Raw genomic sequence first — 24,705 nt, 5'->3', positions numbered from 1 at the left:
ACACAAAGATGTGTGTGCAAGGATGGCAAACACCTCACTGTTATAATTGGAAGCTAAACTCAGTAGGGAGTTAGTTGAATAGACTGTGGACATTCATGTAATGGAATATTCATCATTTTGTAAAAGAATGAGATCGAGCTACACATGGTCTGTTTTTAAGGGGAAACATGCATATTATGGAAAAGTATGATGTTTTTGAATCTGAGTCTGTTATTTTAGGGAAAAGCAGTATTTGTATATGCGCTAAAAGTTTTGGAAGGTGGTATACCAAATTGTTATTATTTTTTTGGTAGAATGTGATTAAGCGTGAAGATCGTTACTTTCTGATTTTTATGTTTCTAAACTTTTTTACATTTAAAAGGTAAAGAACATATATGTTACAATCAGTAATAATAGTTAAACTATTTTAATTACATTAATAATTTTTAAATTTTATTTAATAAATAAAATAATTTATTTCATAATTCTCATTTTGTTGCATTGCATTTTTCATCAACCTGAGCTGACTCTGTGTGTTAGCCTTCCGAAGATTGTTTTTGTAAGATTGCACCATTCATTTATACTTAAATTTGTTTTCATCACTTGTATGTATCCTTTGAAAATCTGAAGCTCAAAGGAAAGCCTCCAGTGTTGCCCCCCAAGAGCGTTTCTCAATACTATTCATTTTCCTTCCTCATCAGGAAGCAGTTTTCCTGATTAGTGGTGAAGTGGACAGACTGGTTTGAATTCAGACTCTGCCCTTTTTTAGCGCGTGACCTTGGGCAAGTTATATAACTGCGTTGCCTCCATTTCCTCATCTGGAAAGTAGATGCAAATTATCCACAGTATAATCCTAGTTTTGTTGAGAGGTTGTTGTGGAGATTTAATAAGTGAACACAATGCATAAGCACTTAGAACAGTCCCTGACAATACTAAGCGCTCAGTAAACGTTCTGCTGCCGCCACCAGTGTTTTTATTAGGATCAGTTCTTGTTTGGAGAATCTTCTTTAATCACATTTTCTAGAATAGCCTCAGTCTGTGAAGTCACATGGTGTTTGTATATCAACATCTTAACACCCATGTTATGAATTTTTTTTGAAATTCGACTTTTACCATTTGAAAGATAAAGAAAAAACCCTGGACTCTGGCTATTGAGATTTTTTTCAGGTGTTAAATGTGGTCCTTCCTGTCCTTGGATTCATTTGACCAACTGATTTCTCCCAGTGTTAGAAGCGAATGTGTGTTAGTGCCAAGAGCATAGATTTTTAATAGGTGAGAAGTAGCTGAGGTGCCTGGGGGTGATCAGTCGGTTAAGTGTCTGACTCGATTTCAGCTCAGGTCATGATCTCATGGTTTGTGGGATTGATCCCCACATTGGGCTCTGTGCTGACAGCGCGGGGCCTGCTTGGGATTTCCTCTGTCTCTGTCTCTTCCCCTCTCCTCCTCATGTTCTCTCTCTCTCTCAAAACAAATATATAAACTTTAAAAAAACACAGTAGTTGAGAAGCAGGACTAGCACATCTGAATCTTTACTGAGGCCAGACAAGTGGTACAGAGTGATGTAGTCTCAGTTTGACAGGAAGAAGTGATGGAAACAGCGGTAACCTCGAGAGGTCAAGAGAACCTGGAAATCCGGATTTCTGAACGGGCCAGACAGAACTCTCTGTGACTTGTACCTTTGAAGGGCTTGCTGTTTTCTTATTTAATAATGCTTATGGCTGAGTGGCTTCCTTAAATTTCATTGTAATTTTTATTAAATTTAGATTTATAGTCTTTATAAAAGAAGGCTGTCAGATTTATCAAGAGAGGGTCACTTGATTACATAGTACACTTGGTGTCTGTGGCAATGTTGATTTTAGACTTAGTCGCTGCCTCCTGTAGCCAGAAGTGTGTAGGCTCGTTTAGGCTCACGGAACCCGTGTCTCTCTCCCCACTAAGGATAATTTTCATCTGTGTAGGACGGTTGGGAAAATGGTTTCTTTGTGATCTCCTCTCCTTCCCCCACCCAACCAAAAAATGGGTTGCCAAACCTTGAGTTATTTCATTGGGTGTATTATTGTGGTAAGAGTTTAGTAGCATATTTCTAAAGACTGCTTTCAACCACTCTGCAAATCTGAAAAGCAGTCAGTGGTTGCTAAGAGACATACTATTCAAGTGTCCCCATAAACATATGTACTGCTGGAGATTGCCATTTAGTAATTTGTATTTCACATTAGCGGTTTATATTTAGCTGAAAGGTGCCATAATTATCATGCAAATTATTCAAATCATTTACCCTGTCCTTAAAAGTGACCTTTTGTTATTGTGTTTTAAAAACTCAAGACAGATTAGACATGGCACACACCAACCTGTTAAAAAAATTTTAAGTTCTAAACTGAAATAAATTTCATGAGGCCTTGAATCTCAGCTCCAGTACATGAGCTATTTTCCAAACAAGTTCCTTGAATATGTCAAAATGTTTACATTCTCTCTCAGAGTCTGTAGCAAATAAAACTTTCAAGAATTTATTTCGATCAGGAATTGTATCGGGTAGCCATTACCGATGAATGGTAAACTGCCTCTACCTCTTCACCTCATCCCGTTCAGTCCAATCTATATCCTGGGAAAGAGCTTTACTTCACTGACTCCTGCATTCAGAGTCAGCTTTCTGGTTGTACAGCTTGTGCAATGACATGGGCCCCAGACTAAGAATGGCCCTGCTCTTGGTTTAATGCTTTGCCATTGCGGTCTTGAAATTCTTCTTTTTTTTTTTTTTTACAAATAGTTTATTGTCAAATTAGTTTCCACATAACACTCAGTGCTCATCCCCACAAGTGTCCTCCTCCATGCCCCCCTCCCCCCCACATCCATCAGTCCTCAGTTTTTGTCAGCATTCAAGAGTCTCTCATAGTTTGCCTCTCTCCCTTTCCCCCACCATTTCCGCCCTTCTTCTCCCCCTTGTTCCTCCGTTAAGTTCCTCCTAATCCTCCTATACGTGCAAACATATGATATTTGTCCTTCTCTGCCTGGCGGTCTTGAAATTCTTAATAGTTTTTCAGTTTACTTTAATTTTCATTTTTGAGAAAGAGCGTGTGAGTGGGGATGGGGCAGAGAGGGGGATGGAGAAAGAGACAATCTGAAGAAGACTCCAGGCTCTGAACTGCCATCACAGAGCCTGACACAGGGCTCGAACTCCTAAGATGCAAGATCACGACCTGAACCAAAGTCAGTCAGTTAACCCATGGAGCCACCCAGGCGCCCCCCCCCCCCCCCCCCCCCCCCCCGCCGCCCCCCGCAAATTATGTAGCTAGTCCCTGGCTGCATCATTATGTACAGTAATAGCTCTTTCTTGAAATGCTGACCAAATTGATTGTCTTAAGATTTTAAATCGCAAAGTTTTGTTGAATCAGTCAAAATGAATGCTTGAGGGAGAAAACAGTGGATTTCTCTAGTTTGTGGGAAGAATGCCTGCAATTAGGAAGAAAATAAAAGCATGTTACTTGGCAGAGTTGTTCATGTTTGTGTGACTTCTGCTTTTGAAATTTTTAAACTGAGTTTCCATCAGAGTTTTGAAGTCAGAATCGCTGAAAGCTTCCACTGTGCAGCCTTTCCACCCTTCGTCCCCATCATGCTTTCAGTGGTGCCCACAGATGAGCTCATTTCATATGTTGGTCCTCTTGAGTTGTTCTCATTCATTGGGGTCAGGCTGCTGTTGGGTCTCCTGACTTGGTTCTGGGCTGTTTGCTCCATGTGCATTACCTGGTCAAGGTAAAGGGGTTCGGAAGATACCATTTTTCAGGTTGTAGAATAGGTAAAGTTAAAGACACAGCCAGAATTTGGAGACCTGATTTTTGTCTGGATAAAAACATTTACATGAAAACATTTAGAATACCAATTTCGTTGATTGTTGGCTTGAACATTTCTGATAGTCTTTACATTTGATATCTCTTTACATGGACTGGAGGGCAGGGTAGCTGCTTCTCTATCCTGGTAGAGGGCAGTTGGGCCTTTGTTGGGTTTGTTTATAACCTTTTGCCCTTAATTTTTAAAAATAATTTTAACTAACAAAGTAATGTCTATTAAATAATTCAAATATATCTATATGATTTATAAAGAAAAATAGCACTCTCCTGCCTCATCCTTCCCCAAACCAGAGTCTCAACCCCTAGAGGTAACCACATTCAAGTCTTCTAGCTGTTTCCTTATATGTATTTCCTTGTATGTTTTCCATTTCTCTAAATCCCATTCTTAATACTGCTGTTCCTTGGTTTTTAAGATCTTTTCTTACTGTAAATCTTTATATGTCTCCCTCTCTATCTCCTCCTTTATGTCTTGGCAGTGTAGTTATGGCACAAAATGTAATGAAGCTGTCATGTTTGTATTCATGTACCGGTTCTTCACAGCTGAGGCACATGTTATGCTGTAAATGCATTTCTTTTCTTGTGGAGCCTTTTTTTCTTTCTTTTTTTAAACCCCCCTGGAATTAATAGTTGCCTTAATTTTCACATGCTTGCTTTCCTGTGTATTGGTTACTAGTTCATACCTCGGTTCTTCTCTGAGAGCAATGTACAGCTTTTCTCAGTCTGGCCCCCACATCTGCTAGTCTGTAGTTCCATTGTTTTCCTTGGAAGTCTCCTTCCTGGAGCTGGAGCCCTGGGCATCTTGCTCTAGTTGGCACCGGTGGCTTCCTCTAGGCTGTGCCCACCCTAGTCGTCCTGGGGCTTCCCTTTGCCTCCTCTTCTGCACTGTATCTTTGCTTGCCTATCTCCCTCTCTGTGATTTTGGCAGAATACATCCTATAGATGCTCCCTAAGAAAGTATGAATGGGGTGTAAATTTTTGAAGACCTGCTTCTCTAAACATGTCTTTATTCAGCATGTCTTTATTCTACTCACATACTTGATTGATGTTTTGGCTAGGTATAGATTGATGGGTTAGAACCCATATTCCCTCGGATGTTTTAGGGAGCTCTAGATTGTCTTCTACCTCCAGTGTTGGTATGAAGAAGGCCTACACCAGCTGGGACTCCTTAGCCTTCATAGTGACTTATTTTTTGTCTCAGCTTTTGAGATCTATTCTTTGTCCCCGATGTCCACATAATTCAGAGTGATGTGCCATAGGTCTTTGTTTATTAATTGTGCAGAGAACATAATGGCCCTTATCTATATCGAAACTTGTGTCCCTTTTTTCTGGAAAATTACATTGAATTCTTTCTCAGATAATTTCATTTGCTTTATTTTTGTGTCTCTGTACCTATTCTCTGTGCCTGTTTAGAATGTATTGGACCTTCTGGATGGATCCTCTAGTTATCTTCTTTCTTCTATATACTGTCTTCTTCTTTTGGTTCAACTTTCAGGATAGATTGGCCCATTGTAATGTTCCAGTTCTGAAATTTTTATTTCTGTTACATCTTGAATTTCCAGAAGTTCTTTTTATTTTCTGAATATTCATCTGTTATTTTTCTGCTTTTGTTTCAGGAACTCAATAGATTTGTTTGTTTCTGGGGATAAGTTCTTTTTTTGTAGTCTTTTTTTCTTTTTTCTCTATTTTTGTTTGTTTGTTTTCTTGTTTGCATTGTGGCTATTTCCCCTGAGGTCTTTATGATTGTTTGTTTTGGTCTCTGTCTTGTATGTTAGAATGTTGGTGATCCTCGGCTTCATAGTTTCATGTTAGTCATCAGAGACGCTTCTTAGAACCATTGAAGAGCCTTCTTAGAGAGTGTGTGTGTGTGTGCATGCATGCACACAAATGGGAGACACAGCACATTGGGCAGAGACCTTGCTCTTTCATTGACAAACCCTCAAATATCAGTGTATCAATAGGTGTTTCCTCTTGAGGCTGTCAAGAGGCTGAGGCTGAGGCCCCTCAAAAACGACTTCCCCTATCTCCTACCTCATCCAGAATTTAGGCTTAGGCAAAGGGGCTGGCGAAGGTCTCACTCTTCAGCATACCATTTTCTTTCATCCTTTTATTTTCAGTAAATTTTTCACTCAGCTATGTACAGTGTCTTGAAGATGAGAGACTTGCATGTTTATTCTTTCCAGATTTTGACTGTAAATCTTTAGTCCACTGCTTGGGACATGGGATCTGCTTGTTACTCTTTCGACAAACTTTCAACCAGCCCTCCTGTTTTTAGCTCCCCACACCCTGGCCATCAAATATATCTGGTGTCTTCAATTCTTAAGCCTTTTAAGGGTTCTCTAGTGTGAACTGGCTTGCTTCTTGCTGGCTTCCTTCCCTGCTGGCAGAATGGAAAAACACTTAGCAGAGTGGAAAGAGGAAACCTAAGATAGTTACCCCTTGCCATCCACTTTCCATCTTTGAAAAATGTGTAAATTTGTCTCATCTGCTCTCCATTCCTCTCTGCCCCGTGGGTTTCTTCCATTTTTATTCTTTTATTCTAATCTCAGGGAGGACTCAGGAGAGAGGTTCAGTCTCCCATGTCTGACTGGGAGACCCTAACTGCCTTTTTCATTTTGCCCTTTTCATGTCACTGGAGATTTATTATGAGGTTCAAAGGAGGGTTCTCTGGCTAAATCGCCACGCAGTTCATCCCTGTTTGTGACCTTCAGGAGGCTGCATCTGTAAACGAGGAGTCAGCATGCTGACAGGTCTCTCTTTGCTCTGTAATCACCTTGGAAACGGTCCAGCTTTTCTCTGACAGCAATTGCCTGCTGTATTGTAGGGAGTGCAGTTCACTGGGCATTTACAGATGCTGGATTCTATTTCTCATCGCTTTTTTTGTGGGGAGTGTATATATGACTAAGCACAAATGTGTCATTTTGTTTTGGAAAGCGGACCTCATCCGACTCCTTTTTTTCAACCTGTGCATTATTATACTTTTTCTTTTGTCTTTTATATATGCACTCAACAAAAAGGTGTTGTATTAGAGCAGCAGAAAAGTAATTTATATAATGGAATTTGTCTTTCTTTCTCATGGGACATCCTGTATATATATATTAATATAAAATACTTGTGGCTTTGTAAGTGACTTAAGTTACATGCCTGGTAATGCATGTTTTTTGAGGGCCTAATGAAAACACAAGTTAAATAATTTTTGCTTAATTTTCATATTTTTATTAAACTCTTAAGATTAGTAGTACATAAGCATAATTGATTCAAGTTTCGCTAACAGTACACCCCCTCAAACTTCTCTTATGCTGGTTGCAAATTACCCACTAAACCCTTTTACAACACTTAAAAATAGAAACCAAATTAAAAAATAGAACGGAAAAGGTTAATTATTTTCATTAACAAGGAGTAGGATGAGTAGGTTAGAGATTGTCATTTTGTGTGTGTGGTAGATAAATTACTGGGCCCCTGGGACCTTTTCGCTTATGGGGCCACAGACCTTTCTTTCTTAGAGTGTTCTCTGTGGAGGTATATAGTTCACTTGCTCGTTGCTCTCCCTGTGGGCTCCAGGTTTTTCACTAGTGTGTGTGTGCACGGTAACAAGGACAGCTTGTGGCGTGTGCAGAGATGGATGGATTGATTGATTGGTTGACTGCATGGCTGACCGGGCAGAGAGATGGCAGTTGTCTTAACCGCATCTTCTGTTCTGATAGGCTGCTCGTGAAGGTATGTGCTGTTGAATCTGCCATGAACACTCTGCCTCCACTTCAGCCTCCTAATTGCTTCATGGGTCAGCCTGGATGTCACTTCCTCCAGAAGCCTTCCCTACCACCCTACTTCTCCCCAGTAGAGTAGATTTGTCTGCTGTGTGTTTGTATAGCATCCTAAACCACTTACGCTGTCTGCTCACCTGTATCCCTCATTTCAACTAGGCTTTGTGAAAGCTGATTGTGTCTTTCTTGCTCACCATTGTATCTCTGACATCCTGCCCAGTGGCTGACTCTTAACAGGCAGACATATTTATTTGAGGCACTTGATTTTTGGCTGGACAGACAGGTGGACAGATGGAGGAATGGCATTGTGTAGCCAAAAATTGCATTTCTGTCACTGCCCAGTTTTGAAGATCCTCCTTCAGTTTGTACTTCCTGCCATTATTTGAAGGGCCGTTCTTCGTCTATAATTTTGTCTTTTGTTCAAAGAAAAGCACCAGGCAAGAGCAGATAATTTATTTGATTACTGCCCACTGAATAATTCTGCTGCTGCCAGCCTCATGTCTTAATCACCTGAAACCAAGCTTATGCATGTCTTGATAGCTTTTTTGGTATTTAGGGTAGTCTGTTCATTTGTATACTGTCAGTATGCTCTTGAAATGTTTTGCTGTAAAGTCAACTTCAGTATAAACTGTGAGTCTTGTTTTATTGTGACAATAATGAATGTCGAAGGAACTCCATAAAATTTAAACCAGTCTCCAAGCTAGAGGAACCTGCCCACTGTCATTTAAAAACAGACAAACAAATAAATAAAAGCTTTATTCAGATATAATTCACATACCATAAAATTCACCCATTTAAAAAAGTTTGCACTTTGGTGTTGTTTAGTATACACTAAGTTGTGTATCCATGACTGCTGTGTAATCACAGAACATGTTTTATCATCCTGCAAAGGAACACCATACTTCGTAGCAGACATTCGTCATTCTGCTTTCTGTCTCTGTGGATTTGCCTACTCCATATATTTCAGATAAATGGAATTATACAATATGTGGCCTTTTGTGTCTGGCTACTTCCACTTAGCGGGAAGTTTCAAAGGCTCATCCAGGTGGTAATGTGCCAGTCCTTCATTCCATTTTATGGCTGAATAATGGTCCATCATAGCACATTTTGCTCATCCCTGCATTAGCTGATGGACATTAGGGTGGTTTCCACTTTGGGCTATTGTGAATTGTGCTGCTATGAACGTTCATGTACAAGTTTTCTTGTTGACATATGTTGATGTCTGGATTCAGTTACTGACTTTAGATGACAAATGAGTGGAAATTCAAAAAATGTTACCCAGGGAATTCTACCAGACATTTAAAACAGAATTAATCCCAATTCTTCTCAAGCTATTCCAAAAAATAGAAGTCGAAGGAAAACTCCCAGACTCATTTTATGAAGCCAGCATCACTCTGATTCCCAAGCCAGACAGAGATCCAACAAAAAAAGAGAACTATAGGCCAATATCCTTGATGAATACGGATGCAAAAATTCTCAACAAGATCCTTGCAAATCGAATCCAGCAGCATATCAAAAGAATCATCCACCAAGATCAAGTGGGATTCATTCCTGGGTTACAGGGCTGGTTCAACATTCGCAAATCAATCAATGTGATCCATCATATCAATAAAAGAAAAGATAAAAACCATATGATCCTGTCAATAGATGCAGAAAAAGCATTTGACAAAATACAGCATCCCTTCTTAATAAAGACTCTCGAGAAAGTTGGGATAGAAGGAACCTACTTAAACATCATCAAAGCCATCTATGAGAAGCCTTCAGCTAACATCATCCTCAACGGGGAAAAACTGAGAGCTTTCCCCCTGAGATCAGGAACACGACAGGGATGTCCACTCTCACCACTGTTGTTTCACATAGTGCTGGAAGTCCTAGCATCAGCCATCAGACAACAAAAGGAAATCAAAGGCATCAGAATTGGCAAAGAGGAAGTCAAACTTTCACTCTTCGCAGATGACATGATACTCTACATCGAAAACCCGACAGACTCCACCAGAAGCCTACTAGAACTGATCCAAGAATTCAGCCAAGTTGCAGGGTACAAAATCAACGTACAGAAATCGGTTGCATTTTTATACACCAATGATGAAGCAACAGAAAGAGAAATCAAGAAACTGATCCCCTTCACAATTGCACAAAAAACCATAAAATACCTCGGAATAAACCTAACCAAGGATACAAGAGATCTGTATGATGAAAACTATAGAAAACTTATGAAGGAAATTGAAGAAGACACAAAGAAATGGAAAAACATTCCATGCTCATGGATAGGAAGAATAAATATAGTTAAGATGTCATTACTACCTAAAGCACTCTACACATTCAATGCAATTCCAATCCAAATTGCACCAGCATACTTCTCAAAACTAGAACAAACTATCCAAAAATTTGTATGGAACCTCAAAAGACCCCGAATAGCGAAAGTAATACTGAAAAATAAAACCAAAACGGGAGGTATCACCATCCCAGACCTCAGCCTCTACTACAAAGCTGTCATCCTCAAGACAGTATGGTATTGGCACAAAAACAGACCCATAGACCAATGGAACAGAATTGAGAACTCAGAAGTGGACCCAAAAGTATACAGCCAACTGATCTTTGACAAAGCAGGAAAGAATATCCAATGGAAAAAAGACAGCCTTTTTAACAGATGGTGTTGGGAGAACTGGACAGCAACATGCAGAAGAATGAAACTAGATCATTTTCTCACACCATGCACAAAAATCAACTCCAAATGGATAAAGGACCTGAACGTGAGACAGGAAACTATCAACACCCTAGAGGAGAAAGCAGGAAACAACCTCCTTGACCTCCACCGCAGCAACTTCTTACTTGACACATCCCCAAAAGCAAGGGAATCGAGAGCAAAAATAAACTGTTGGGACCTCATCAAGATTAAAAGCTTCTGCACAGCAAAGGAAACAACCCAGAAAATTAATAGGTAACCAACGGAATGGGAAAAGATAGTTGCAAATGACATATCAGATAAAGGGTTAATATCCAGAATCTATAAGGAACTCACCAAACTCCACGCCCGAAAAACAAACAACCCAGTGAAGAAATGGGCAGAAGACATGAACAGACACTTCTCCAAAGAGGACATCCAGATGGCCAACAGACACATGAAACGATGCTCAGCATCCCTCCTCATCAGGGAAATACAAATCAAAACCACACTGAGATACCACCTCACGCCAGTCAGAGTGGCTAAAATGAGCAAATCAGAGAACTCTAGATGCTGGCGAGGATGTGGAGAAACGGGCACCCTCCTGCACTGTTGGTGGGAATGTAAACTGGTACAGCCCCTCTGGAAAACAGTGTGGAGGTTCCTCAGGAAACTAACAATAGAACTCCCTTATGACCCAGCAATAGCACTGCTAGGAATTTACCCAAGGGATACAGAAATGCTGAGGCATAGGAGCACATGTACCCCAATGTTAATAGCAGCACTCTCCACAATAGCTAAAACATGGAAAGAGCCTAAGTGTCCATCAACAGACGAATGGATCAAGAAGATGTGGTTTATCTATACCATGGAATACTACATGGCAATGAGAAACAATGAAATCTGGCCATGTGTAGCAACATGGATGGACCTTGAGGGTGTTATGCTGAGCGAAATAAGTCAGGCAGAGAAGGACAAATACCATATGTTTGCACGTATAGGAGGATTAGGAGGAACTTGACGGAGGACCAAGGGGGAGAAGAAGGGCGGACATGGTGGGGGAAAGGGAGAGAGGCAAACCATGAGAGACTCTTGAATGCTGACAAAAACTGAGGACTGATGGATGTGGGGGGGAGGGGGGGATGGGCATGAAGGAGGGCACTTTGGGGATGAGCACTGAGTGTTATGTAAAAACTAATTTGACAATAAACTATTTGTAAAAAAAAAAAAAAAATGTTACCCAGGTATAATACATATACAGATATGATAAATGTTCACCTCAGCAAGTATTTACAAAGTGAGCGCACCTGGGTAACAAGAACCAAGTTCTACAAAGAGAACATTGCTGGGATCACTGGGGACTTTTAGATATTGGGTTTGGTTTAGGTTGATCCATTTACCTGTATGCTTGGGTACAGCTGAAGGCTTATCCTAACTGTGTATTTGGAACAGAAGCTCAGTAGGTAGTTTGTTATAGGATTGCAGCAGCTGAGATCAATGACTCTAGGGCCTCACTTGCATGGATTCAAATCGCAGCTCTGCCATTTATTAGTGTGAGACCATGGGCAAGTAGCCTAACATCTCTGAGTTTCCTCATCTATAAAATGAAGATAAAACTACCTTATAGGAAGGATTAATATAAGTAGTTACTTAGAAAGTTGCATGATAATCATGCTAAGTGTATGTGTTACCTCTTACTGTTGTTAACAATGATGATGATTATTGTGTCTATCTCTTCATTAGAATGTAAGCCCTTTGTCGGACTTATTCATCTTTGTATTTCCAAAGACTAGCACTGTGCCTCGCATGTAATAAATACTCAGTAAACTCTTGAGGAAGGAGAGGAGGGAGAGGTTTTAAATCACCAAGTGGCAGAATTCCTAAATCCTTTCTTGAAACCACTTTTGACAGCTACTCTCTCTTTCATTTACAACAGCTTTTGGAGCTATTTGACAGCGAAGACCCTCGGGAACGGGACTACTTAAAAACAGTCTTACACAGAATTTATGGCAAATTTCTTGGTCTTAGAGCATTTATCCGAAAACAGATTAACAATATTTTTCTAAGGTAAGTGACGGGTGGAGGGGGGAGAAGTAAAATTGGTGGTTAACAGAAGTGTTAAATAAACCTCAAATATCTGAACATTGTGTACTGACTTTATTCTCTCTTTTCTTTTTAAAAAAGGTTTGTTTATGAAACAGAACACTTCAATGGTGTAGCTGAACTGCTGGAAATATTAGGAAGGTAAGCACATTTTTAGCTAATTGCTAGTCGCAGGTAAATAGCATTTTGCAAATGAGATCCAAGTGGCAGCTCTGACCTAGATCTCTTGCTGTATGTACGTCAGGTACTCCCATTTGTGCCTTAGCATGTTTCCCAGCTGACCCTGCAAGACGTGATTTCGTGTTTCCCTTGTTCCCCAGTTAGGCCTTGCTCATTCTACTGGGATGACTGAAAGAGCTAGCACTTGGTTCATTACTGCAGAGACCATACATCTAACTGCAGCCAGCCCACTTACTCCAGAACACTGTTATTCTTGTTAGTTTCTAGGCTACCTGCCCTTGGCCATATCTTTTGACAGCAGTTCAAATAAATTAGAAGGGTTGCCACTTTCACAGGAACCAGGTACCCAGGTGTAGTTCTGGAACAGCTGCAGTCCGGGCGAGTGGAATGGATTGGAAGGAGACAGCTGCTGCATAGGTTTCCCCACACTAGGGAGGGTCATGTAACTGCACAATGTGATTACTCAGTCTCTCCCCCTAACAGGAGGAGACAGAGAAGGTGGAGTCCCATGGTTTCTTCTGTGACTTCCCCAGGCTGGGCTCTCTATCTGTGGCATTCTGGGCCTGCAAAGAAATTCCAGGAATGGTGTCTACGAATGGAAAGGGTCATAAGTGAGCAGTATTAGGGGGAAGGAAAAAGAAAGAGTTTTTGATAGAAGAGCTTTCTGTTGCCCGGAATCATCTGACTCGGGCTAAGAGCATAAGAGCCTTTGCTAGGAGATCATCAGCAAATTTTCTTTACTTTCCCTCCTACTTAAACGTACTCTTTGAAGTAACTCGGAAATCTGCACTGCCCCTGGGGTGGAGTTTGGGTTGTTCTGGACCACACAGAAACGGATTCCGATTTAACCTGGTCCTTCCATGAACAGGTGGTCTCCATTCAGCTGGTTGTGATCACGCTGCTGATTCATGTTTCTTTTTCTTTTTCCTAGTATTATCAATGGCTTTGCTTTACCTCTTAAGGCAGAACACAAACAGTTTCTGGTGAAAGTGTTGATCCCTTTACACACTGTCAGGAGCCTGTCACTCTTCCATGCCCAGGTAGAATGTTATGCAAGTACTTTTGGAAGCAAAATGAAAAGTTTATAAACTCAACGTTTCTTTGATATTGATGTTTCCTTTTAAAAAAAGAACAAACAAAAAAAAAAACTTGTTCAAGTATAAAATACTTCCCGAGGAAAATGAAAATGTGTGTTAATGGTTTTCTATGCACAGGGGAATCATGGGAGTCTTTTTCAAGAGGGAGGAGCATCTGTTCCACCATCTCATTTTATAGAGAGCTTTAATGACTTGCCTGGTGCACAAAATTATATCTTGAACACATCGTGTAGAATAAAGTGTGTGTGAGTTTTCCAGATTTAGATCTCTGGACACGTAATCATTTTTGAGTGTTCTGGAATATTTGATCTCATCCTCATTTGCATTAGCCTGTCACTCACTCTCTGCCCCCTCTCCTGGTGAATTCACTATCGCCTTCTCACTTTCTCCAGGCAAATAAATACACTCCCAAGTAAACAAATCAATCAGTATTTTCACATCTTTTTATTTTTAGCCTCCATCACTTTAAAAAGCATCCCGTCTTGTCCCAAGTCTGGTTTCCATGCTAACACTGCCTTGCATGGTACGTGTGTCCCTAGGGGACAGATAAATGATATAGTGGCATTTTAATTTTAGTATTCCAAACCAATGGGAATGTTTTGAGTTTGCATAAAAATGTCACACATTTTTCTGAGCAGTGTTCCTCTTTAAATGTGAAATGCTGTATTTCGAGGAAAAATTAGTCCATATGTTTCTAATTTAGAGCACCATCAAAATGTTGTTTCGCAAGGGTGGATTTCTTGTCCAAAAAGCTTTATGAGCCCTTTTATAAATCCAGCCTCTAGTTTTTGAAATGGGATATCACATCTCAGGATCGTGTAAAAGAGTTCTTACCTAGATGGGCTAGCATCAGATGTAAAACATCACATTTCTCCCAGTTCTAACTGTGGCAGGTACAACCTTTTATCTCTTCCTGAAACCGCTTCAGCTTGCACGGGCCACTTCAGGCAGTGAGCAAGAGGTTTATTAGTTAAGCGCTTGCCTTTTGCAGAGGACTCTTCTGGAACCACAGTAAAACCCAGCACTGTTGATGTTGGCAAAGAGAGAAAGGAAGCCCATGAGATGTAGCTTAGACTGTATGTAGATGAGATGCTTCCAGAATATACTGAATGTGATATTTCTGCTTTTCATTAGCTGGATACTTCATGTCTCAGTCTTCTTTTTTTAACACAATTCCTCTGGGGTGTTATTGGTGTCCATCTTTGGCTTGAAAAAGTAGCTTTTTATTTCATTTTATATATATTTTATTTTTAGAATGAATTGAACATGAAATTACCAATGCCAGAGTCTAAAAACTTTTTAGGAAGTTTTGATACACCTTTGAGCCCTTTTGAGTGTATAGCATTTCCAATTTTGTCTTTCGTTTTTCTGTTTCTCTAGCTGGCATATTGCATAGTACAGTTTTTGGAGAAAGATCCTTCACTCACAGAACCAGTAAGTATTTTTTCGGTAATTTCAAAAGACTTCAATATGACTACTTTTCATAGAGTATATGTGGACAACTAAGTACCATTGTTTTTCTCCTTTTCATTTTAGGTTATTAGGGGGTTAATGAAATTTTGGCCTAAAACATGTAGTCAGAAAGAGGTAAGTGCTTAATGTCGGTGTGTTAATAACGTACTAACCGCTTTGCAGAGTGGCAGGCTCTGAGCCGATAAGTATGTGTGAAAATACTTTATCTTGTAATCTTCATTTTATCTCTGTAAGGCAGGACTGTAAATATTCCCGTCGTGCTAGTTGTTTAACTGACACATGGAGAGCTGAAGTAGCCTGCCTGAGTAGATGTTGAGTAGAAGTGATTAGGCCAGAATTGAGTAGAAATGATTAGGCCAGAATCCGCCTCCCTGATTCCTGAACCCTGAACTGGTATCACTCTCTGCTCAGTCCCAGGGAAGCCCAAGTCAGGCTCTGGTCACGTGCGCCACTGTCTTGCACTATCAGAGTCCTCTTCCTAGTGACCACCTTCGTAGTGTGGGGGCCACCTTCATAGTGTGGGAGCTTCCAGGTTACCATAGATGGGTGCGAGAGCCTCCTGCCCAAAGACTCCATTTTAAAATGCAGTCTAGATGGGACCTTACTATGTGCAATTCTAAATTATGTTACAGACCTCTGGTTTCAGCTTTTCAGAAGCCGCCCTGCAAATTTCTAACCTCCAGTCATTTGTACTTTTACCAGGACCTAACCAGCCATGTGCCATGTGAGATCATAAGGGAGTGAGTCTCTTAGCTTAGGCGTGAGCCTAGCTGGGTGCCAGACCTGCACTCACTCTTTTGTGTGGAAAATGGCCCAGCAAGAAAGGTCAGCTGTTAGTTTGACACTTGGGAGAACTTCTCTGTGTATCTTGACAAATGGCAAGAGTCTACTGCCTACTGATGTATTACTTTTAACAGAAATACCCTCCTTTTCAAATCAGTTTCAGTTCTCCAAAACCTTACTTTATACAATTTCAGAAAGTCATCTGATTTTTTCAGTACTTGTTAGACCAAATTAAACCCTACATTGCTGCCCAAATGCACCTCAAGATACGAAAATGTTGTCATTTGTCCTTTTAATTTCATAATTAATTTTTTTTCTAAGGTAATTATTTTTCTGTGCCTAAATAGGCAACTTTGTAATTTCTCTGTAAGTTTTCCGTTGTGTTTAAAACAATTGACTGTGCTGTTGATTTGGCTCCATTTTGTGATCTAAAAGCTCAGTTTCTTGAGACACGCAGTGCTGAGGCTGGGATTCATGCTTTATGGCGAGCAGTTGTACACGCATATGTGTATGTATATAAGTGTGTGAAGGTGTGGAGATCAGCTCAGTGTGTGCTGATGGGATTAAAATGGTACCTGCGTGTGGGTGAATCTGCTCGTTTGTGTCTCTCCTTCTCTGTGTTCTGTTAACTGGGGTGTATCCTACGGGAGCACCTAGCATGTAGCAGGGGCTGTAAACACTTAGCAAATATCTGTCTGCGCCACTGTGGCCCTTTGTGCATCCGTGCAGGAGGGCTGCCTTCCCACTGTTTGGAAAATAAGATTGGGGTGGGGAGCAGATGCTAGGTTGATAGCAATAGAGAGGAGAGGCCCTCAGGGACATAGCTGTTTCCCAGGGGCCCTGCCACGAGGTGTAAGCGCCCTCCGCTTCTGTGTTATAGATGTAGCACGTAGAGTAATTTTTCCAAAGTAAATGGAATCATATTTTCAAAGCTGTAGGGAATTCGCTTTTAACAAGTACCCTCTGGTGAATTCTTTATGAAATGAACATCTAACATAAGACAGTGCCTAATTTTTTCCTGTTTGGTTTTATGTGTAAATTTTTCTTAAAATTACAAACCCTCATTACTCCTCCTCATTCGTTTGGATTTTTTAACAAGGTATCTGATGTTTTGCATTTTGTGTGTACTTCCAGGTCATGTTCCTTGGGGAGCTGGAAGAAATATTGGATGTGATCGAACCCTCACAGTTTGTTAAAATTCAGGAACCTTTGTTTAAACAAATTGCCAAGTGTGTATCTAGCCCCCATTTTCAGGTTAGTAGTAAAGAGAGGATGAGCCAGAGTAGCCTCCACAGCATACGTTATTTGCTAAAATTTTATTTGTATTGAAAGAAATGTCATGGACACTAGCTACCTGTTGTTTTTTATTTGCTATTTTCTCCTGTGATAATAATTTTAATAATAACCTCCTTTACGTTGAACACCTGCAATAGGACAGCCACTGTCATGATGCTTTCTGTCTAGTAACATCAGGTTTTGTGATCCCTCTGCAAGGAGGGCCTTATGGTTTTAACACGTGAACACGGAAGTTCGAAGTGGTAAAAATAATTTGTCTCAAATAAAATGGCCAAGTAAGAGGTGGACTGGTAGGGTTCCCGCAGAGTGTAAGAGAGAATGCGAAACGAAGCTTAAGAGACAGAGAACACACACATTCTGTACCGTGCTAGATGCTTTACGTGCATTCTTGGTAAACTTCAGATTTTCCTCCGGGGCTCTCCTGCTCTGTCTCCCACCCTGCCCGCTATTTTCTAGATGAAAAAATTGAAATTCAGAGTATGATTTGCTCCAGGCCCCAAGTTCATAAGGAGCAGAGTCCCTTCTGTGTAGCTTCTTGTGAAAGCTGGTGACCTTCCCATGGCACCACTCTGCCTCCTTGTGGCCACTCTGGGGGATCACAGGGACACAAACCCAGCCACCTTTTCCTCAACTGGGCCTGTTGCTGCAGTGCTGCGGGTCCCACACAGGAGGGAAGGGGGTGACCTGGAGTGAAAACACGTCAGGTTTTCACTGTCTCACCAAGGTCCGCATCACAGACCTTGAAGATGAACTCTTTATATGCTGCCTGCTGATCAGAACAGATTGCTCAGACTGTAGTGGGTAGCACAGAACCACACTGTTAACACGGTGGACTCATGGTGGACCTTTCCCCTGCGCTGTCATTACCCTGAATAGTTAAGAGACTGGCTATAGTTGTTGTTTTAATTTTTGACCTAAAGACATGTTAGTATGTTACAGCAGTGATCTTAGGACAGTCTAGCGTTTGTTCCACAAAGCCAAACCCAAAAAAAGAAAAAAGTGGAAGCCATTATATGAACCTTACATTGCATTCAGATGATACAACACATGTCTGGATAAACAAACAACCAAAACACACTGCAGGATACTGTGTAGGTGTTTGTGTGTTATGGCCCCAGTGCTCAGACTTCTGGCTTGTCTACCTCATTTTCCCGTTTTCATCAGGATGTTTGACATTGTGGAAAGCAAGGAGCAGAAATCTCTGTCTCTTTTTTCTTTCTTTCTTTTTCCACAAATGTCTTTTAAGGTCATCAGGGAGGCTTAAATGATGCTCAGAGGATTTAGGAAGGAGATGGTGTGTAGTCAGCTAGTGCTGTGTCCATTCAGGCTGCTGTAACCAAGTACCACAGCCTAGGAGGCTTATAAACAGGAGAAATTTATTTCCCATGTTTCTGGAGGCCGGAAGTGTGAGATCAGGCTGCCAGCACAGTTGAGTGAGGACTCTCTTCTGAGTTGCAGATTTCTTGTATCCTTACTTGGCAGAAGGGCTCATGGTCTCCCTGGAGCCTGTTGTACAAGCACCAGTCCCGTTCACGAGGGCTCCATTCTTATTAAGTACCTTTCAAAGGGCCCCTGTACTCATATCATTGTCTTTGGGGGTTAGGGTCTCAGCATGTGAGTTTTTGTGGGGACACAGGCATTCAGATCAAGGAGGCTTCTATAGCAAAACACCACAGACCATGTGGCTTATGCCACAGAAATGTATTTCTCACAGTTATGGAGGCTGGAAGTCTGCGACCAGAGTGTCGGCCTGGCCTGCTTCTGGTGAGGGCTCCCTTCTGGCCTGCAGGTGGCTGGCTGCCTTCTCGCCATGTCCTCCTGTGGCCTTTCTTTGGTGTGTGTGAGGAAAGAAAAGGTCTCTCTCTTCCTCCTCTTGAGACCAAGTCTGTTGGATTAGGACCCCGCCCTTAGGACTTCTTTTAACCTTAATTACCTTCTAAAAGTTCTGTCTGCAACACACCAGTGGGGTTAGAGCTTCAACACATGAGTGTGGCAAAGGTGGGGGTGGGTGGTGTAGTCCACAGCAGAAAGAAAAAAATAATTCAGTTATTTGACAGAAGTAAGACTTAGAACTAAAGAAAGGACAGTAAAGAGGTCCTTTTTTTTTTTTTCTTTTTAAAATGTTTATTTATTTTGAGACAGAGTGCGTACTTGCGCACAAGCTGAGGAGGGCCAGAGAGAGAGGGAGAGAGGCAGAATCCCAAGCAGGCTCTTTGCTGTCACTGCACAGCCTGACTCAGGGCTCCATCTCAGAAACCATGAGATCATGACCTGAGCTGAAACCAAGAGCCAGACCTTTAACTGACTGAGCCACCCAGGCACCACAGAGAGGTTCTTTCTTTCTTCCCTCCCTCCCTCCTTCCTTCCCTCCTTTCTTCCCTTCCCCCTCCCTCCCTCCCTCCTTCCCTCCCTCCCTCCCTCCCTCCCTCCTTCCCTCCTTCCTTGGTGCATCCAGCAAACATTTTTCAAGTGCCACTCAGTGTAGTCACATGCCTTTCACTACTTGCCCCCGGTGTGGCATGAGGGTCAAACGGCTCCTACCAGGGACCGCTCCATGTGCGAGGAGGGCCGTGGTTCCCAGGAAAGTGGTGGTTCCATCCTAGTGTTAGCCATGCTAATTTTTACTTTGCATAAGCATTGCCTTTCCTCTTTAAAGGGCTTTGCTAGATACTGACTTTCTGTTCGTGATTTTGCATAGTAACACTTACATCCAGTAAGATACTTGTTAGCATTAAGTAGCAGGTGAACACTAGACTTGTAATTGGATGTAGGAAAATCCTGGCTTTCTCCTTCTGTACCAGCAGCCTCTGGTGGGCTCTTTACAAATTCTTCTCTTTGGTTGTGAGTTTCAGAACAGCCTCAGCCCCCTTCATCCTGTTGTCCCTCCCTTTCCTTGTGCTCTCTCTGCCCCGGCCACACCATATGCTTCACGGTTTCTAGACCCATCGTCCAAGTTAGCGTTTCTGCCCTCCTTTCCCGGGATTCCCTCCACCTGGAATGCCTTTTCCTTCTTTGCTTCATCCTTCAGAGCCCAGTGTAGATGCTCCCTCCCGTGTTACATTCCTGCCACTCCTCCTCTCCCTCAGATCATCCAGATTGTTCATTCCTGTTCATTGCGCTCTTTCCTCGGCACTTTGTTTCTTCTTTCTTGGTTACAGCATCTGTCACGGTTTACATTGGATGGGCCTGTAGATCCCCCCTTTCCTCGCTGCCCCAGGAGCTCCAAGGGGATAACAGAGTCAAGAAGTTAAGAGCAGGGACTTTGGAACCTGCCACTTGCTAGCCACGCGGCCTTGAGGCGGTGGCTTACAGATTCTGGGCTCTATTTTCCTCATTTGCAAAATGGAAATGATGGCGCTTATGCCTTCGTGAGTCATGAGCATTCAATAAGGTAACACATGTGTGAGACCCTTAGCGCGGTGCCTGGCATGTACTCAACATTCAGTAATGGCTGTCTTCCTTGTGCTCTCAGGGTCTAGTGCCTCATGAGGCCCAGGATTTTTTTTGAAGCAAGTTGAATAATGTAAATGGAAAGGCTTAATTTCTCAGAGTCTATTGGTGGGTACGTCTTGTACCATTTCATTAAATTAAATTATTAAATTTAAATTTAATTCATTAAATTAGAATGTAATTTTTTAATCCCTCTGAATGAAAGAAGCCACTCTTTTTTTCTTTTTCTCCACCTCTAAAAACTACCCTTATTGAGATTTTAGCCTTTTTGAGATTTGGGGTTTAGTTACTCTTATTTTAGATTCCTTTTGAAATTGTTTCGGTTATTTTTTTTTAATGTTTTATTTATTTTTGAGAGAGAGAGAGAATGAACCGAGGAGGGGCAGAGAAAGAGGGAGACACAGAATCGGAAACAGGCTCCAGGCTCTGGGCTGTTAGCACAGAACTCATGGACGGCGAGATCATGACCTTAGCCGAAGTCAGATGCTTAACTGACTGAGCCACCCAGACAGCCCTGTTTAGGTTATTTTTTTGAACCCTTCCTTTGAATTCATAGAGTCTATTGGCTAGCATGGTGGTCAAGAGAAGAGGGACCTGAGCTAGCAAGCAGGTGTGTCTCTAAGTCCAGGAACTGAGTGACTTTCTCCTGGATGACTCAGTTCAAAGGAAAAGACCAGAACTAAAGTGGATATGGTGGATAAAGTGGATAAAGAAATAATGTGGAAAAGAGTGTGGTCACGAAACTGGAGTCCCAGTGCTCATCATTTACTAGCCATGTGACCTTGCTGGTTTGTTAGCCTCTCTGGGGCCCAGTGTCTCCATCTCTACAGGGAGCACACGGCCCTCCTCCTCGGCCGGTGGCAAGGGTGGTACGTCCCGTGTGCTCAGTGGCTGGGCCGGCAGAGGGGACTGAGCAAACGTGACTGCCCTGTGGAGGTGGGCAGCTGGGTGTTTCTCACCAGCTCTTGCCCGAATGCCAGCTGCTTGCTGGGCCCTGAGGTTGGTCTGAAGTGTGCAGGATGAAAGAAGTGAGCCAGAAGAGAGTTGAAGACCCGGGGAAGCAGTGTGCATCTAGAAGGAAAGGAAAGGTGTTTGGAGTTGGGAGGGAAGATGTGGGAATCAGATGAAAAGGGCAGTGTTAAAGGAGAATACAGAGAGGTAGGTAGGAAAACTTTTTTCCTTCTCCTAATTGATGAACCTCTTTGGAACTTTCTAAAAGATTTGAAATCCCCCAAAATATAACATGATTAATATTTAATTTCACATTTGATTGAATGATATAAAAATAGTTGTTAAAAATTTTTGTTGGGAGAGAATCTAATTTTGTTTTATGTGTCTTTTTCGCTCTCTTTATATTTTCTTTCTCTCTTTTTTTCCAAAGGTGGCAGAAAGGGCACTGTATTATTGGAATAATGAATACATCATGAGTTTGATAGAAGAAAACTCGAATGTCATCCTTCCCATCATGTTTTCCAGTCTTTATAGGATTTCAAAAGAACATTGGAATCCGTAGGTTTTCAGTTTCTCCCCTCTTCTCCCTTCCCCCTCTTCCCTCCCTCCCTCCCTCCTTCTCTTTTGCTTAATATAATCGTGTGATATGCTAGATGCTGTGCCTGTTGGTGAAGACAGATATGTGAGAATTCCTGTCTTTCAGAAATTCACTGGCTGGTTGGGGAGACCCGCAAGTAAACATGTTTTACAAAACTGTTTTTTAAGTGCAGTTACGTTAAAGTATCTGCTTCCTTGAGGGGTTCCTGACTTGTCTGTGAAAAGCAGAGCTATTTTGGGGGTGGTCTGGAGTGAGAGGAGAGGGCTACTGATATTGACGAGGTGGTAATGCTCAAAAGGATTCTTCAAGGACTGTGGCAGGTGGATGGACAGGGAAGCCCTTTTATAGTGTGGATCTCATTGTCAGATTAAAAGGCACAAAAACATAAAAAGCACCTGTGGTAAATAATTAAGTCTCATCATGCAGGTGGTCTCTTGAGAACCTGGAGAGTGGTTCTAGCGAGTGTCTGTAGCTGCTCAGTGTACTGTATTTGGCTCTGCTCCATTGCTGTCCATTGTATAGGAGAAGGTCATTCCCCCTCAACAGAAGAGAGCTTAAGTTTTCCTTTTAATAGGCACAAGGCAGAACAACACAGCAGGTACCTTTATGTTTTGGAAGCATCAAACCCATGGTTTATTTGACCTACGGTCTGACTTTTTCCAGTGCCGCCTTCAGTGGTGTTGGTAGCAGATTTGTTGCAAAACAGAAGTAATGTACAGTTTTGCAAAGGGCAATGCTCTTTAGACTCTAGTCTGAAGATACCAAGCCTATCATGGGCCCAGTCCTCAAGACATCAAGAGCTTATTCTTCCACTTGATAAATCTGTGTGCCGCCATTTTGACCACTTAGTTCTGTTCCACAGCTAACGGCAGCCATCACCAGCTTGCCGGTCACCTGACTGACACATATGTTGGGTTGGCAAGGGAACTTAGCAGGAGGGAATGGACTGAAACAAATCACAACTGGCAACTTAACTCATATTAAACTGCCTGACTTAAAGGGGTTCGGTATCATGTCTTTGAATATGAATAATACACATATTATTTGTTTCCATGAGAACAGCTTTTGATTTTGATGAATTATGTATATTATCACTTTAAAAATAAGACTCTGTGCAAATTCAGCTCTCTAAGAGTTAGTCCTACCACAGGTGCTCCTTTTTAGGGTGAAGTTGCTTTATTTTTATACTTGCCTTTTTATTAAATGAAGTTAACAAGTGCCCACAGGCAAGTCTATTCTGGGTACCGATAATTAGAAGGGCAGATTTAGATTTATCTTTTTCTAATCCTGCCAACCCTTCCAAAAGATATCTTGCCTGGAACAGTGAAGAATGGAACTCTCACGGTGTGGAAATGAACTGTAGATCGTTTCTGGTTGTTGCAACTGAATAGGGATGGAGATTCTGCAATACAGGGAGCTCATTCAGACACGGGTTCCGCTCTCCCTGTCTCCACACAGCCCCCGTTATGGAAGACTAACCAACACGTTCTCTTCTCTCTCTGCTTCCCAGGGCTATCGTGGCGCTAGTGTACAATGTGTTGAAGGCCTTTATGGAAATGAACAGCACCATGTTTGATGAGCTGACAGCCACATACAAGTCAGATCGTCAGCGGTAACTTTTTAAAGCTTTTTTGTCAGCTGTGCATAAACCTGTTGAGTTCTCTCCTTGCTCTTTGCCGCAGTTGCCTGATTGCACCTGAAATCATAAGCAGCACAGTTTTCTTTCTTTATATGTTCACTTTTGCATGCTCATGAGCTGTGTCCTTATTAGTGTGCCCCAAGGTAGCAAAGGGTCAGTTTGACAAAGGTGGCTTTCCCCCTTCCCTTCAGTAATGTTTCACTTTTGCCTCAGGGTTAAGGGCCTGGCATGTAACTGGTATTTCTGGCCCATTTAAGGAATCCAACAGGTAGTTTGCCATCCAGGCTCGCTCCCATCCGGAACTTATTTGAACTTGAATTGGGAAGATCTTGTATACTTCAGCAGCAAGAGGGATGAGGCACCATTTTAGTTTAGCTCTTTGGCTCAGAACTTCCTTTCTGCTCTAGAACACAACAAATTCATTAGAACTTAAAGGACAGTGAAAAGAACATGGAGGTGAGGAGTCTGGTATTATACAAATTTTGAAATGTTTGAGGCCAAAAGGGAGCAAAAACCAGTTGAATTCTTTACATAAATGCTTATGGCTTGGTAAAGCCTTTCTTGATTTCATTTACATGTGATTTTTTCGATTTTGTGATTTCTTGTTCAACATGTCCTACTTTCTAAAAGATGTTGTCTTGGTCTGTTTGGTTTGCTCTAACAGAACACCACACATGGGTGACTTAATGGGGAGCTTATAAACAATAGAAATGTATTTCTCTGAGTTCTGGAGGCAGGAAGCCAAGATTATGGTGCTAGCATGGTTAGATAAGGGCCCTCATTTCTGGTTCATAGCCAGCACCTTCTCACCGTGTCTTCACATGATAGAAGGGACAAGGAATCTCTGTGGGATCTCTTTTACAAGGTCACTAAATGCTGTTCATGAGG

The 24,705-nt window shown here is 41.7% G+C and overlaps 1 protein-coding gene across 3 annotated transcripts in view; it reads left to right on the top strand.

The window, feature by feature from the left end:
- The window catches only part of PPP2R5E (protein phosphatase 2 regulatory subunit B'epsilon), a 147,555-nt gene that overhangs the window by 116,119 nt on the left and 6,731 nt on the right, over positions 1-24,705 (top strand). For 2 of the 3 annotated variants that reach the window (XM_039242110.1, XM_039242109.1), the window contains exons 6-13: positions 12,184-12,314; positions 12,432-12,491; positions 13,462-13,570; positions 15,008-15,061; positions 15,164-15,214; positions 17,018-17,137; positions 22,011-22,138; positions 23,689-23,790. In XM_039242110.1, the coding sequence (XP_039098041.1) occupies positions 12,184-12,314; positions 12,432-12,491; positions 13,462-13,570; positions 15,008-15,061; positions 15,164-15,214; positions 17,018-17,137; positions 22,011-22,138; positions 23,689-23,790 (755 nt within the window). The remainder of the gene's footprint in view (positions 1-12,183; positions 12,315-12,431; positions 12,492-13,461; positions 13,571-15,007; positions 15,062-15,163; positions 15,215-17,017; positions 17,138-22,010; positions 22,139-23,688; positions 23,791-24,705) is intronic. The other variant, XM_039242112.1, reaches the window with a different exon arrangement.

Source organism: Hyaena hyaena, unplaced genomic scaffold (genome assembly GCF_003009895.1).
Source record: "Hyaena hyaena isolate Hyena2069 unplaced genomic scaffold, ASM300989v1 scaffold_208, whole genome shotgun sequence".
NCBI classification, from domain to species: Eukaryota; Metazoa; Chordata; class Mammalia; order Carnivora; family Hyaenidae; genus Hyaena; species Hyaena hyaena.
This window is presented reverse-complemented; position numbering and strand designations above follow the sequence as displayed.